General features: G+C 40.5%; 1 protein-coding gene across 2 annotated transcripts in view; it reads left to right on the top strand.

Moving 5' to 3' along the window:
- The window catches only part of BCKDHB (branched chain keto acid dehydrogenase E1 subunit beta), a 261,843-nt gene that overhangs the window by 76,050 nt on the left and 168,225 nt on the right, over nucleotides 1–17,568 (top strand). For both annotated transcript variants that reach the window (XM_021082900.1, NM_001123219.1), the window contains 2 exon segments: nucleotides 5,637–5,734; nucleotides 15,021–15,131. In XM_021082900.1, the coding sequence (XP_020938559.1) occupies nucleotides 5,637–5,734; nucleotides 15,021–15,131 (209 nt within the window).

Here is a 17,568-nt window from a genome sequence, read left to right as displayed (position 1 = left end):
GTATCCATGAGGATTCAGATTTGATCTCTGGCCTCGCTCAGTGGGTTAAGGACCTGTTGTTGCCACAAGCTGTGGTGTAGGTCATAGACACGGTTCGGTTCTGCTGTTCCTGTGGCTGTCGTATAGGCTGCAGTTGCAGATCTCATTCAATCCCTGGTCTGAGAACTTCCATATGCCGCATGTGCGGCCCTTAAAAAAAAAATCTATCCTGTCTGATATTTGAGAAAAAAATTCCATCTTTTTTAAAAATTTTTGCCTTAGAAAACTCCCTCTTTTTAAAAAAGCCACACATTTTTGTCAAAGTCTCTGATGCTGAAGAGATTCTCTGTGGGATGCTCATTAGTGCTAAAATCGAAATATAATCAGCAGGTGGTAACATGAAGTGATACCGATAGTCCCACTGCTATGAATACAGGAATCTGCACAATGATTGCATAGGGGGCCCTTTTGTTCCTGAGATTCATGTTCTAACTCCTTTTCCTGCTTTTATATAAATATATCTATATCTATATATCACAGCTTTTTTTAATCCATTCATATGTTGATGGACACTTAGGTTGCTTCTATACCTTGACTATTTTTAGTAATGCTCCTGTGAACATTGAGTTGCATGTATCGTTTTGAGTTAGTATTTTTGGTTTTTCTGGATATTTACCCAGGAATGCAATTGCTAAGTCATATGGTAGATCTATTTTTAGTTTTTTTACAAACCTCCATACTGTTTTCCACAGTGGCTGCACCACTTTACATTCCCATCAACAGTGTAGGGGGGTTCCCTTTTTTCCACATCCTTGCCAATGTTTGTTATTTATGTTCTTTTTAATGACAGCCATTCTGACAGGTATGAGGTAATATCTCATTATGGTTTTGATTTGCATTTCTCTGATGACTATTGATGGTGAATATTTTTTCATGTGCCTATTTTTTTTTTTTTTTAAATGACTGTAGGTCTTCTGCCCAATTTTTAATCAGTTGTCTGGGTATTTTTTTGGTTATTGAGTTATTTGAGCTATATGTATATTTTAAATATTAACCCCTTATTGGTCATATCATTTGTCAATATTTTCTTCCATTTAGTAACTTGTCTTTTCATTTTTTCAACCGTTTCCTGAGCTGTGCAAAAACTTTTAAGTTTAATCAGATGGCATTTTTTTTTTTTAAAGGTGAATTTTATTTTTTTTTTTATTTATTATTTTTGTTGTTGTTGTTGTTGTTGTTGCTATTTCTTGGGCCGCTCCCGCAGCATATGGAGGTTCCCAGGCTAGGGGTCGAATCAGAGCTGTAGCCACCGGCCTACGCCAGAGCCACAGCAACGCGGGATCCGAGCCGCGTCTGCAACCTACACCACAGCTCACGGCAACGCCGGATCGTTAACCCACTGAGCAAGGGCAGGGACCGAACCCGCAACCTCATGGTTCCTAGACGGATTCGTTAACCACTGCGCCACGACGGGAACTCCGCATTTTTTTTTTTTTTTATTTTTGCTTTTGTTTCTTTTGTCTGAGGAGACAGATACCAAAAACATTGTTCTGATTTATGGCAAAGAATGTTTTGCCTGTGTTCTCTTCTAGAAGTGTTATGGTTTCTGGTCTTAAGTTTAGGTTTAATCCATAAAACTGTACTCTTATTTTTATTTTATTTTTTATTTATTTTTTCTTCTTTTTATGGCTGCACTTGCAGTATATGGAAGTTCCCAGGCTAGGGACTGAATTGGAGCTGTAGCTGAGGCCTATGCCACAGCCACGACAACATGGGTTCTGAGCCACAACTACAACCTATGCCACGGCTTATGGCAATGCCAGATCCTTAACCCACTGAGTGAGGCCAGGAATCAAACCCACATCCTCACAGACACAATGTTGAGTTCTTAACCTTCTGAGCCACCATAGGAACTCCTGATTGTTTTTAATTTAATATAAGACTCTTTATTGGCATGATTTTTTTTTTTCCTCAATGGAAGACAAATCTTTGTTTCCCCTCTGTCCCTTAATTAATTGTTAAAGTAATGAGGAGGTCTTATTATTCTGGGTAATTTATTGAATACCATGAAGCAGTTAGTCACACACTGGCAGTTCTTCAGAGGAGGTGGTTCGCAACGCCAGCCCATTTCATTTGATGTGCCAGCCCTTAGAGTCGTGTGTTCCAGGGATTTGCTAATCACCAGTTGGCAACTGATTTACAAGGCAGGAAGGACAGAAATCTTGAATGCCGGCCACCAACTCACTAGCAAGGCAGAGTGTGTACTGGCTTCAAGCCTTGGCTTTTGGCATGCAGATCTTGCTGCCTGGGGAAAGAAGACGGTGGTGGCAAAGAGCCTGCATGCTACCTTTGGCATGCTTGCCAGATGTTATCAGCATTGTTCCTGACCATCATTTTGGTTTAGCAGCTGAGAACTGCTAAGTAAAATGTGTTATTTTAGTTGAATATGGCTGTCTCCCTGTTTGTTTGTTCCTTTGTCTATCTGTCCATATTTCTGTTGGTCCATGCATCCATCTAATACTGCATTTAAGCCATCCATGCATAGGCTGGAATTAACCTCTGAAAGCACTGTTTAGAATTAAAGTTGGGAAACCTTCTCTTCTCTTTTCCCTTCCCTTCCCTTCTCCAGCCATCCTGAGGCTCATGGAGTTCCCGGGCTAGGGATCAGAAGCGTTGCCATAGTTGCGACCTGTGCAGAAGCTGCAGCAATGCCGGATCCTTAACCTACTGCTGTGCTTGGCCAGGGATTGAGCCTGCACCCCAGTGCTCCAGAGATGCCACTGATCCTGTTGTACCACAGCAGCAACTCCTATTTTCATTTCATTTCCTTCCTTTCTTCCTTCCTTCCTTCCTTCCTTCCTTCCTTCCCTTCCCTTCCCTTCCCTTCCCTTCCCTTCTCTCTCTCTCTCTCTCTCTCTCTCTCCCTCTCTCTCGGCCACAGTGTACAGCAGCTTATGTAGAATCTCAGTTCTCAGACCAGGAATTAAACTCGGGCCCCAGTGGTGAAAGTTCCAATTCCTAACCACTAGACCATCAGGGAACTTCTGGGAAACATTTTCTGTAAAGGGTTTGATAGTGAGTATCTTAGGCTCCTAGGCCACACTGCCTCTTGCAACCACTCAGCAGAAACAGCCATAGATTATATGTAAATAAATGGACATGATTGGTGCCAATAAAACATTGTTTACAAAAGTTTCGATTTGCTCACCCCTGGTTTAGAGTGTTGAAGGTATCTGACAACATATCTTGTGTGCTACACAAAAACTTTAAAAATATGCTTTAAATGCTTGTACATGCCTTGGGTTTGTTAGCTCAGTTGTCATCTGCATTGAGGTTTACCCATAAAGGTAGTTTTATAGGTCTTACTATTTTTAAAATTTATTTATCTCTATTTATCTATGTACTTAAATATATTGGTAATTTAAAACTTATCTCTCTGGCACTGGTTATAGAAAAGTCATTGGATTGGGAATACCCAAAATTACAAGGAATAAAAATTTCCTGCCTATCACTGATAACAGCACCATTAAATTTGATAGTTTTTACTTAAACTAGGATTTCCAAAACTATACTTTGATATGAAAACGTAACTAAGTTATATTGCTAAGTGGTGAAAGGAGGTTGAAGAAGGTTTCTACAGAGGGAGTACAGTATGATTCTATTTGTGGAAATAAGATTTACATATGTCACATGTAGTTGACCCTTGAACAACATGGATTTGAACTGCACAGGTCCAATTGTATGTGAACTGTTCTCAGTAGTTAAGTGCTATGTGGTACTGTGGTCCACAGTTGGCTGAATCTGCAGATGTGGAATCTAGGATGCAGAGGGCCAGCTGTAAGTTATACTCAGATATTTGCATGGATGTTTATGCCCCTCACCTCCACGTTGTTCAAGGGTCAACTATCTGTGCATATTGAACTATTATAAATATCAGAAAGATTGTGAATCAGTTAGTTTTCAAGGGATGAGATCACCTAGCCAATATTAGCAGAAGAGATTAACTGAAGGATCGTGAATAGCTCAGAGGTCTCTGGAGTGCCTAAGAACCAGGCTTATGCCACAGTTTCTTGGCATCACTAGTGTTGCAAAGATGCCCAGCAGCTGTCACTGGACCTAGAACTGTGTGTCTGAATCATTTGGTACCACTGAGCTTGGATGCTGGATCGACCTCCACTGGTACCAGTATTCTGAAATGGATTCTGGATACTTGCTAGTCCTCTGTGTCATCAGCTTCCCATTCAGAGTCTGGCATGGGTGGTCGCATTTGTTTGGCAGAGTCCACGTTTTGTGTTCTAGCTGCCCAGGAAGCTGGGAAAGTGAATGTGTGGACTTGACTTCTATAGTAGACCAAGGGTCCTGCCTTTTGACAAAGGACTGTAGATAATTAAGAGGTCCGGACAACAGAAAGAGTGAGAGCTGTCCACTGGAGACACCACAGAAATTGTTGGTATTCATTACTTCTGGGCAGTGGAGTTGGAAGGGCTGACTGGGGAGCAGAGGGAATCTTTTATTTTACTCTTCTGTGCTCTTTGAATTAAAAAAAAAAAGCTCATATAACAATGATAATTAAAAAAAAAACCATGTGGAGAAGGAACAAAAGGGAACAACCTTTTTTTCTGCACACTTCCATTGTTAGACTGTTGCACAAAGGAATCAAGAGGCCTTCCCAGCATAACTGGCTAATTCCATCAACATCCTACTCTGTTTCACTTAAAAATTCATCTTCCTATTACCTCTTAAATTCAGTCGATTCTATGTTATTTGCACTTGACTGGGCAGAGAGAGACATCATGAACATCACGAAATGATTTTCTCTGGAATACCAGCCATTTATTCTTCCTTTGGGCCTGGTACATCCAGTTCAGTTTATCTCTTTGAGGTCTGCAGGATTCAGCTTTGAAAATTAAGATGTTGTCAGCGGCCATGATTGATGAAATGTTCATTTTGCAAGATGCAAAAATAAAATATACTTAAAAAGGGGCCCCTGCTTTCCCCCCGCCCCTGTTTTTCAAACACCTATGCATTTATTTGCTCCTTGATAGAAAACTTGTCTGAGAACTTAGTACAGTCCAGTCAAGTTTTAGTAGACATACTAAAATTTTTTTAAACTTCATTTTTTAGAATAGTTTTAGATTTACATAAAATGTATGAAGATACTACAGTGTTCCCATACACCCCACACTCAGTTTCCTCTTTTACTTTTTTTTGGCTGCACCTGCAGCATACAGAAGTTTGTGAGCGAAGGATCAAACACGCCCCACAACAGCGACAATGCTGGATCTTTAACCCACTGTGCCACAAGGGAACTCTCAATTTCCCCTGTAATTAACCTTATGTTAGTACGGTACACTTGGTACTGTGTGAATGAACCAACGTTGATACATGAATACTGACTAAAGCCCCAACTTTATTAAGGTTTTCTTAGTTTTTACCTAAAGTCCTTTTTCTGTTCCAAGATAGCTAATTTATCTTGGACCTTTTCATCTGTGTAGCATATGCAATAAATGACTTTTCTGTCATAAATAATTTAAGGAATTTGGGGGAGAAAAAATCAAATAAAACTCTGCCACAATGTGGTTCTTGTATTCTGTTATGCACAAGTGTCACATGAGGAAAAATAACTAACCTTTCCTTTTTTTTTCTTGTATATTCAGTGGAACAGGTTCCCATAGAACCATACACTATCCCTCTGTCCCAGGCCGAAGTCATCCAAGAAGGGAGTGATGTGACTCTTGTTGCCTGGGGCACTCAGGTCAGTAGTGGTCATACCAGCTGGTCATGCCCATCTGGTGTTGGGAAACTCTCATTTTTTTTCTTTATTACTCAGTGAATTTTATTGCATTTATAGTTGTACGATGATGATCACAACCAAATTTTATAATATTTCCACCCCAAACCCTCAGTGCATCCCCCCACAACCTGTCTCCTTTCGAAATCATGTTTATCAAAGTCTGTGAGTCAGTATCTGTTCTGAAAAGAAGTTCACTGTGCCCTTTTTTTAGATTCCACATGTCAGTGATAGCATTCGATGTTGGTTCTCATTGTCTAATAATTTCTATGTCCATCCATGTTGCTGCAAATGCTGTTATTTCGTTCCTTTTAATGGCCGAGTAATATTCCATTGTGTGCGTGTACCACATCTTCTTTATCCACTCCTCTGTCAGTGGACATAGAAGTTGTTTCCGACCCATGAAGAAAACCACCCATCAGGAGAGAGGACAAGATGGCAGAGGAGTAGGGGGACACGCTCGCCCTCTCCCACAAACACAACAAAAAAAAGCACATCTACAGAATAAATGACTCGCACAGAACAGCAACCAATCGCTGGCAGAAGAACCTAAACTCCAATAATGGCAAGAAGTTCATGACATTACTGGGCAGAACGGGAGAAAGGAGAGTGAGAGAAGGTGAATCCGAGCGGGATGGGCGCTTCCGAAAGGGAACTGCAGAGGAGAAAGGGATCCCGCACCCTGGAAAGTCACCTACCAGGGGAAAGATCAAACAAACCGGAGGGATCTCCAGATGCAGAGAAGAGTGTAGCAGTAAGTTGGAGTACGGAAAAGCTGATCAAGAACCGAACAGACCATCTGAACTACGGGCACAGTCACCAAAAATTGAGACGCCTGGGTGGGGGTTGGGCACCGAGACCTCGCCTCCAGAGGTTAGTCCCCGGGCTGGGGAGGCGGGGCAGAGCGGAAACTGCTTGGGAGGTCTAGAAACCATTTGACCGGGCAGAGACTGCCTGGGAGACTAGAAAACAAAGCTGTCGCAGAGGAAGGGAACAGTACTCTAGGGGCGGGGAAGTGGAAAGCCGCATCAGAGGGAACCTGGGAGAAGAGCCTGGTCTGCGCCCGTGCTGGGGAGGGGAAAGAAGGGGTGGGTCCCCATAGAATCCCCCCCACGCCACAGCAAGCTCACAGGCCTGCTAGCTAGCTGAAAGCTGTGCTTCCCAGTGCATCCCCTCCCCCCACCCCCGCCACCCCCTACGCTCTCACCGGACCTGGGGCTGCCTGCCATCCAGGAGGGCTGGCCTCAACAATTGCCTGAAGCCTACCACCGCAGGGGCTGTCCCTGCACAGGCCTGCTTGCCCTTTGGAGGGGCTACACTTCCGCAGAACAGCACCAAACACCACCAGCCCCCGAGAAAAGGCCTGCAGCCCAGAAAAGCTAGAACAAGCTTAGGCAGGCCATGAATAGATCGGCCTAATTCTCTGATGGTTTTTCTGAGTCAGGTGGCCCCGGGGAGGAGCCTCTTGGGTTTCCAACGCCCAAGCCCCCAGGGGATGCTCTAGTGGATCAGCTGCATAGGACTGCCAGCTCCAGGCAGGACCCCCTGCAGCCCAGAAAAGCTGCAACAAGCCTGGCCGAGTCGGGAAAAGATCTCAGACGGTTTTTCTGAGTCGGGCTGCCCTGGGGAGGAGCCTCTTGGGTTTCCAGTGGCCGTGCTACCTGCCCAAGCCCCCAGGGGGTGCCCCACTCCCACGAAATAACTGCTCAGCACCACCAGCCCCCTGGAAGAGCCCCTGCAGCCCAGAAAAGCTGCAACAAGCTCGGCCTGACTGTGAAAAGATCCACCTACATTCTCAGGCTGTCCTTCTGAGTTGGGCTGCCCCAGGGAAGAGCCTCTTAGGTTCTCAGTGACCCAGATAGCTGCTCCAGCAACCAGGGGGTGCTACACTCCTGAGGAGCAGCTGCCCAACACCGCCAACCCCCTGCAAGAACCCCACAGCCCAAAAACACCAGAGCAAGCTCTGCATGACCAAGTGAAATCTGCTACCATCGTGGTGTGGACCTCCCAGTCCTGTCTGCCCTCAGGAAGTCCTCCTTTGCTTCAAAGAAACACTGTTAGCCCATCAACACTCCATAAAAGCCACACTGCCTCAAAAAAGATTGACCAACAACGCCAGCCCTCAGGAAATATTCCACGGCAGTGACAAGGCAAACACTGCCTGATAATGGAGAGTACAACTCCCTCAGGAGAAAGAAAACAAGAAGCAAGATGAAGAAGCTGAGAAACCACCCCCAGTCAAACCAACAGGAGAACTCACTTAAAACAGTCAACAATGAAACAGATCTCTGTAGTCAGACAGACCTGGAGTTCAAAAGAGAAAGAGTGAAAATACTGAAGGAATTAAGAGAAGATATGAACAGTAATGCAGATACCCTCAGAAAGGAACTAGAAAATATAAGGAGGAGCCAAGAAAAACTAGAACATTCATTTGCAGAGATGTAAACTGAACTAGGGGCAGTAAAAACCAGAATGAATAATGCAGAAGAACGAATCAGTGATATGGAAGATAGAATAAAGGAAATCACTCAATCTGGTCAACAGACAGAAAACCGAATCAAAAAACTGGAAAGCAATATAAGAGACCTATGGGATAATATAAAGCAGGCCAATCTACGCATAATAGGAATTCCAGAAGGAGTAGAAAAAGATAAGGGAATGGAAAATATATTTGAAGAAATTATTGCTGGAAACTTCCCAAATCTAAAGGATACTGGATTCAAGATACAAGAAGCACAGAGGGCCCCAAACAAACTGAACCCAAACAGACCCACACCAAGACACATCATAATAAAAATGGCAAAAGTTAGTGATAAAGAGAGGATCCTAAAGGCAGCAAGGGAAAACCAGAATGTTACCTACAAGGGAACCCCCATAAGAATATCAGCTGATTTCTCTACAGAAACACTACAGGCCAGGAGGGAATGGCAAGAGATATTTAAAGTGCTCAAAGGAAAAAATATGCAACCTAGAATACTCTATCCAGCAAGAATATCATTTAAAATAGAAGGGGAAATGAAAATTTTTCCCAACAAACAAAAACTTAAAGAATACAGCAACACAAAACCCAGGTTAAAGGAAATATTGAAAGGGCTTCTCTAAACCGAAAAGAAAGGAAGGAAAGGGAAGAAAAAAGAAAAGAAAAAAAAAAGAAGAAGAAGAAGAGGAAGAACTAGGACTGAGGAAACCACAATCAGAGAGCAGTCACTCAAATAAGCCAGTGTACAGATTTAATCATGAACATGCTTCAAACAAAATAAAATTAAAAAGAAAAAAATAAAAAAGAGTCATCAAAACCATAAAATGTGGGCAAGGGATGTTAGGAAGTAAATAACCCTTTTTGTTTGTTTGTATGTTTCTCTTCTTAATTTTAATATAGTAATGAAGTGTTTGAACTTACAGGACCATCAGGCTAAAACACACAATTATGGGAAGGGGTTAGCATACTTAAAAAACAGGGCAACCACAAGCCAAAAACAAATATTGCATTTGAAAAAAATGAAAAAAAAAATACACTCGAGCAGATAATAACAGGAGACCATCCAACCAAAAAAAAAAAAAAAAAAAAAAGGAAGAATGGAGAACCATAGAATCACCTGAAACTCGAGGTTCAAATGGCAATAAATAATCATCTATCAATTATCACCTTAAATGTCAATGGACTGAACGCCCCAATCAAAAGACACAGAGTGGCTGAGTGGATAAAAAGGCAAAAACCTTCAATATGCTGCCTACAAGAAACTCACCTTAGGACAAAAGATACATATAGATTGAAAGTGAAAGGGTGGGGAAAAATATTTCACTCCAATAGATATGACAGAAAAGCAGGAGTCGCAACGCTCATATCAGACAAAATAGACTTTAAAACAAAAGACATAAAGACAAAGAAGGACACTATTTAATGATTAAGGGATCCATCCAAGGAGAGGATGTTACTATCATCAACATATATGCCCCAAATATAGGAGCACCTAGATACATACAACAAATATTAACAGACATAAAGGGAGATATTGATGAGAATACAATCATAGTAGAAGACCTTAATATCCCCCTCACATCAATGGACAGATCCTCTAGACAGAAAACCAATAAAGCAACAGAGATCCTAAAGGAAACAAAAGAAAAGTTAGACTTAATTGATATCTTCAGAACACTACATCCAAAAAATCAGAATACACATTCTTCTCAAATGCTCATGGAACATTCTCAAGAATCGACCACATATTGGGACACAAAGAGAATCTCAATAAATTTAGGAGCGTAGAAATTATCTCAAGTATCTTCTCTGACCACAATGCCATGAAATTAGAAATCAACCATGGGAAAAGGAAAGAGAAAAAACCTACTCCATGGAGACTAAACAACATGCTACTAAAAAACCAATGGGTCAATGAGGAAATCAAGAAGGAAATTAAAAACTACCTTGAAACAAATGATAATGAAGACACAACCTCTCAAAACCTATGGGATGCTGCGAAAGCAGTGCTCAGAGGGAAATTTATAGCAATACAGGCCTTTCTCAAAAAAGAAGAAAGATCCCAAATTGACAACTTAACCCTCCACCTAAACGAATTAGAAAAAGAAGAACAAAAAAGTCCTAAAGTCAGCAGAAGGAAGGAAATTATAAAGATCAAAGAAGAAATCAATAAAATAGAGACTCAAAAAACAATAGAGAAAATTAATAAAACCAAGAGCTGGTTCTTTGAAAAGGTGAACAAAATTGACAAACCCCTGGCCAGACTCACTAAAAAGAGGAGAGAAAGAACCCAAATCACCAAAATTATAAATGAAAAAGGAGAAATCACAACGGATACAGCAGAAATACAAACAACCATAAGAGAATACTATGAACAACTGTATGGCAACAAGTTTGACAATCTGGAAGAAATGGACAATTTTCTAGAATCTTACAGCCTGCCAAAACTGAATCAAGTAGAAACAGACCAACTGAACAGACCGATCACTAGAAATGAAATTGAAGAGGTCATAAAATCACTCCCTACAAATAAAAGTCCAGGACCAGATGGCTTCACACGTGAATTTTATCAAACATTTAAAGAGGAATTGGTGCCCATCCTCCTTAAACTCTTTCAAAAGGTTGAAGAAGAAGGAATACTCCCAAAGACATTCTATGATGCCACCATCACCCTCATTCCAAAACCAGACAGAGATACCACCAAAAAAGAAAACTATCGCCCAATATCATTGATGAATATAGATGCAAAAATTCTCAACAAAATCTTAGCCAACCGAATCCAACAACATACCAAAAAAATTATACACCATGACCAGGTAGGGTTCATCCCAGGTTCACAAGGATGGTTCAACATATGCAAATCAATCAGCATCATATACCACATTAACAAAAAAAAAGATCAAAAATCATATGATCATCTCAATAGACGCAGAAAAAGCCTTTGACAAAGTTCAACATCCATTCATGATCAAGACCCTCGCCAAAGTGGGTATAGAGGGAACATTCCTGAATATAATCAAAGCCATTTATGATAAACCCACAGCAAATATAATCCTCAATGGGGAAAAACTGAAAGCCTTCTCACTCAAATCTGGAACAAGACAGGGATGCCCACTCTCACCACTGCTCTTCAACATCGTTTTGGAAGTCTTAGCCACAGCAATTAGACAAACAAAAGAAATAAAGGCACCCATATAGGAAGGGAAGAGATCAAACTGTCACTGTATGCAGATGACATGATACTATACATAGAAAACCCTAAGGACTCAACCCCAAAACTCCTTGAACTGACTAATAAATTCAGCAAAGTGGCAGGATATAAGATTAACATTCAGAAGTCAGTTGCATTTCTGTATACCAGCAATGAAACATTAGAAAAGGGATACAAAAATACGATACCTTTTAAAATTGTACCACACAAAATCAAATACCTCGGAATACACCTGACCAAGGAGGTAAAGGACCTATATGCCGAGAACTATAAAACTTTAATCAAAGAAATCAAAGAAGATGTAAAGAAATGGAAAGATATTCCATGTTCCTGGATTGGAAAAATCAATATTGTGAAAATGGCCATACTACCCAAAGCAATCTACAGATTCAATGCAATCCCTATCAAATTACCCAGGACATTTTTCACAGAACTAGAACAAACAATCCAAACATTTATATGGAACAACAAAAGACCCAGAATCGCCAAAGCAATCCTGAGAAACAAAAACCAAGCAGGAGGCATAACCCTCCCAGACTTCAAGAAATACTACAAAGCCACAGTCATCAAAACAGTGTGGTACTGGTATCAAAACAGACAGACAGACCAATGGAACAGAATAGAGAATCCGGAAATAAACCCTGACACCTATGGTCAATTAATCTTTGACAAGGGAGGCAAGAACATCAAATGGGAAAAGGAAAGTCTATTCAGCAAGCATTGCTGGGAAACCTGGACAGCTGTATGCAAAGCAATGAAACTAGAACACACCCTCACACCATGCACAAAAATAAACTCCAAATGGCTGAAAGACTTACATATACGACAGGACACCATCAAACTCCTAGAAGAAAACATAGGCAAAACACTCTCTGACATCAACATCATTAATATTTTCTCAGGTCAGTCTCCCAAAGCAATAGAAATGAGAGCAAAAATAAACCCATGGGACCTCATCAAACTGAAAAGCTTTTGCACAGCAAAGGAAACCCAAAAGAAAACAAAAAGACAACTTACAGAATGGGAGAAAATAGTTTCAAATGATGCAACTGACAAGGGCTTAATCTCTAGAATATATAAGCAATTTATACACCTCAACAGCAAAAAAACCAATCAATCAATGGGAAAATGGGCAAAAGACCTGAATAGACATTTCTCCAAAGAAGATATACAGATGGCCAACAAACACATGAAAAAATGCTCAACATCGCTGATTATAAGAGAAATTCAAATCAAAACTACCATGAGATACCACCTCACACCAGTCAGAATGGCCCTCATTAATAAATCCACAAATGGCAAGTGCTGGAGGGGGTGTGGAGAAAAGGGAACCCTCCTGCACTGCTGGTGGGAATGTAAACTGGTACAGCCACTATGGAGAACAGTTTGGAGACACCTTAGAAATCTATACATAGACCTTCCATATGACCCCACAATCCCACTCTTGGGCATCTATCCGGACAAAACTCTACTTAAAAGAGACACATGCACCCGCATGTTCATTGCAGCACTATTCACAATAGCCAGGACATGGAAACAACCCAAATGTCCATCGACAGATGATTGGATTCGGAAGAGGTGGTATATATACACAATGGAATACTACTCAGCCATAAAAAAGAATGACATAATGCCATTTGCAGCAACATGGATGGAACTAGAGAATCTCATCCTGAGTGAAATGAGCCAGAAAGACAAAGACAAATACCATATGATATCACTTATAACTGGAATCTAATATCCAGCACAAATGAACATCTCCTCAGAAAAGAAAATCATGGACTTGGAGAAGAGACTTGTGGCTGCCTGATGGGAGGGGGAGGGAGTGGGAGGGATCGGGAGCTTGGGCTTATCAGACACAACCTAGAATAGATTTACAAGGAGATCCTGCTGAATAGCATTGAGAACTTTGTCTAGATACTCATGTTGCAACAGAAGAAAGGGTGGGGGAAAAACTATAATTGTAATGTATACATGTAAGGATAACCTGACCCCCTTGCTGTACAGTGGGAAGAGAAAAAAAAAAAAAAAAAAAAAAAAGAAAGAAAAAAAAAAGAAGTTGTTTCCATGTCTTGGCTATTGTATATAGTGCTGCAATGAACATTGGAGTATGCATGTCTTTTCGAGTCATGGTTTTTTCTGGATAAATGCCTAGGAGTGGGACTGCTGGATCAAATGATAATTCTATTTTTATTTTTTGGAAGAATCTCCATACTATTTTCCACAGTGGTTGCACAATTTACATTCCCACCAACAGTGTAATAGGATTCCTTTTTCTCCACTCTCTCTCCAGCATCTATTGTTTGTAGACTTTTTGGTGTAAGGTGGTACCTCATAGTGGTTTTGACTTGCATTTCTCTAATAATGAGTGATGTTGAACATCTTTTAATGTGTTTTTTGGCCATCTGTATGTCTTCTTTGGAGAATTATCTGTTTAGATCTTCTGCCCATTTTTTGATGGGGTTGGTTTTTTTTTGGTATGGAGCTGCAGAAGGTGTTTATAAATTTTGGAGATTAATCCCTTGTCAGTCACTTTTAAATTCTGATTCTACAAAGAAATGAAAATGCCTTCATTTTAGCTCAAGTTAAGTCATGTCTGGCACTACATCTGTATCTGGTACCAATTTCTGATTGCAGGTGGGAGGTGGGATGCCTTTGCAGTCATATTTCAATATCTTTGCCTATGGTGAAGCCATTAAAAATATGTTGAGAGTTTATAAAAGTGTATTCATTAAAGACCCTCTCTTTTGAAGTGCTCCTTACATATCCTTGGACTTAATATCTTAAGTATTGCTGCCTTGGACTTAATATCTTTTTTCGCCATAATTATTATTTGATTGAATGAAAGATTCTTTACATTCTGTAGTACTTTGCAACTTTCAGAAACTTCGCATACATGATTTTCTATATATTGTCTCCTGATTTTCCTTCTGTTTCTTTAACTATCCTCGTCCTTCCTCCTCCTTTTCTTTTTTATTTTGTTTTTAAAGTGAGTGCATCATCCTCCACTTTCCTTTCAAATGTTGGTCCTCCACAAGGTCCCATGATCTGTGCCCTTCCTCGTCCTATCCTTCTCTAGACGCTCAGCCTACCCTTCTGACTCTCTTTACCGTTTGTGTGCTGATATCATTGAAACCAGTATCTCGGACAAACGGCTGCCTCCTCTTTCTCTAAGAACTCCTTTCCAGCTGTTTTCTAGACATCTGTTTGGTTATTTTTTCTCTCTCTCTTTCTTTTTTTATTTTGTCTTTTTAGGGCTCTAGGTGCAACATATAGAAGTTCCCAGGCAGGGGTCGAATCAGAGCTGCAGCTGCCGGTCTATACCACAGCCACAGCCACAGCCATGTGGATCCAGGATCCAAGCCAAGGCTGACCTATACCGCAGCTCATGGCAATGCTGGATCCTTAACCCACTGAGCTCCGCTTGGTTATTTTGGTAGAAAGTGGGTTTCAAATGCAATTCTTGTGGCAAATCCATTCCCCTGAGTTTATACACTGACTCCATTAAGGGTATCAGCATTCACCTGATTTTTTTCTGTGATCATTCTTCCTCATTTCAGGTTCATGTGATCCGAGAGGTTGCTTCCATGGCTCGGGAGAAGCTTGGAGTGTCCTGTGAGGTCATTGATCTGAGGACTATAATTCCTTGGGATGTAGATACAGTTTGTAAGGTATGAATGTAGCGTCAATAGTGTCATTTCCTCAAAATCCCAGGCTGAACTGATTGGTTCTTTGCCAAGAATTCTTTGTTTTGAAATTTCAAGCTTCATGAGCATTTCCAACTTCTTTGAAACTTTAAAATTGACACCCTGAAGGAAATGTATATTTAACTTAATGCTCAAGGAAACACATCACTTGAGATTTTTCCTTCCTATAGTTCTCTGTTCAAAGTATCACAGTGTGTAGTATTGTCCTTCTTGCAGCCAGTTTGGACTGAGTTGTGTGAGTAATGGACCAAAGCAAATGAGAACGTATTAGGGATGTTGAAACCACCTGCATTTTTTTCTTATTGGTTAGCATTCCATAAGCTAGGTTTAATATAGACCCCTAAATGATTTTGCTGAATTCTCTTTTGTCCCCTTTCCAAAAGAGATGGAGAAAGATTATTAAAAAAAACACAAAACTTCCTTTATATAGTTTCAGCACTGTGGATCACAATTTAATGTCAGGTTGTGGGATTCTGGCTCCGACCTTCAATTTTCGAAGTCACCTGTTTAGATTGATCTCATTATTACTATTCATAGGATTCACGTAGTCCCCTCTCTAGAATATTGTTTAGATTTCATTTACTTGATTGTAGCTGATAACCCTTTATACTAATGTCTAGATAATAGAAGTGCATCTGTTACCAAACTGATATATAAGGAAGGTTAAGCTCTTTTTTTGTGTACATGTTGGTCTTATTTGTCTGCGCTGCATGTATTTTTTCTTTTTTTCTCTCTCTCTTTTTTTAAAAGGCCTCACCCACAGCATATGGAAGTTCCCAGGCCAGGGACTGGTTCCCAGCTGTAGCTGCAACCTGCAACCACAGCTTCAGCAACACTGGGTCCTCAACCTGCTGCTCCACAGAGGGAACTCCTGCGGGCATTTTCAAATCAAGTCAGACATTGTGTTTTGTTCAAAGAGCCAAATATTCCAAATCATGGCTAAACTGGGGCTGATAGACTTTGCTCCAGAGCAGGCTTTTTCTTTGCAACATGTCTCCCTCTCCCTCTCTTGGGGTTTGTATTCATAATAAGAATGGTGCTTTTGCTTGGGGATAGATGGTTAGAACAAGCACTTTTTTGTTTTGTTTTGGCTGTTACTATGGTATAGCACAGGGATTGAACCTGAGCTGCTGCCGTGACAATGCCAGATCCTTCGCTGGCTGTACCACCAGGGAACTCCAGGACAGGACAAGTACTTTTAAGCCTTATTTACATATTTATATACATTATACATTTAAAAATATTTGTAGCAGCTTATGGTAAAACACAAAGAAAATAACCCTCCAAGTTGCTAACCATGAAAGTAAAGTGAGGAAAAGCCAAAGAAAGAAGAACTGACAAATTATTTATATTTATATCCATCTGTTTCTTTGGACAACCCCTCCCTCCTTCCCTCTATTACCCCTACCCTTTATTAAGTCTACTGGTAGCATCTTTTTGTGCTCCTGAAATGTAGACCTTGTTTCTTTTGGGCTCCTACTGCCCTAAGGAAGAAGATGAAAGAGGAGCCTAAAGGCCTCTACTGGATGAGAAAGTAATGCAACAGACCTCTGACCTCTTGATATCAATCTTTTAGTTTTGGGTTGGGTGCTTTCATCATATTATTTTTCTAGTTGATAACCCTCCAGTTATGCCAGTGAAAGCCAGTTTTTCATTTCTTGATTATGTCAGGTCTATTTGTGCCTCTCTTCATTGCTGATCATGGTACATCTTCTGTTTTCCTCCCATGTGTCAAGAGAAAAGGGTTGATACTTGGCATCTTTTCTAGGAATTGGAGATAATTTTAAAGAAGAGGCTTCTATAGCCAAACACTCATATTCAACATAATTTTTTGTTTGTTGTTTTTTAACTACAGTTCAGCTTTTCTTCTTTATCCTTATGAATTCTATACTAATCCATTTAGGCTTATTGTCTCTTTCAGTTAGTGCTGTGTTTTATCACTGGTTTATTTTATTTTTTTAAGGGCTGCACCTGTGGCATATAGAAGTTCTCAGGCTAGGGGTTGAGTTGGAGCTGCGGCCACTGGCCACAGCCGCAGCAACATGAGATCCCAGCCATGTCTGTGATCCCAGCCGTGTCTGTGACCTATACCACAGTTCACAGCAACACCAAATACTTAATTCACTGAGCGAGGCCAGGGATCGAACCTACATTCTCAGGGATACTAGTCAGATTTGTTTCTGGGAACTCCTATTGGTTGTTTTTGTCTTATGATAAAATTAGATTTCTCAACTTTATTCATTATGTGTTAAACTCAACATTAAAATGCATCTTTTGGAATACCTAATCAAGAAAAGCCTATTGAAGGAAAAAATAATTTATTGAACATACACATTGGCATACAGTGCATAGTAAAAGGACTCTGGAACATTGGTTTATGTAACCTGAATTTAACTATGTT

This window comes from Sus scrofa, chromosome 1, assembly GCF_000003025.6.
Source record: "Sus scrofa isolate TJ Tabasco breed Duroc chromosome 1, Sscrofa11.1, whole genome shotgun sequence".
Taxonomy (NCBI): Eukaryota; Metazoa; Chordata; class Mammalia; order Artiodactyla; family Suidae; genus Sus; species Sus scrofa.
This window is presented reverse-complemented; position numbering and strand designations above follow the sequence as displayed.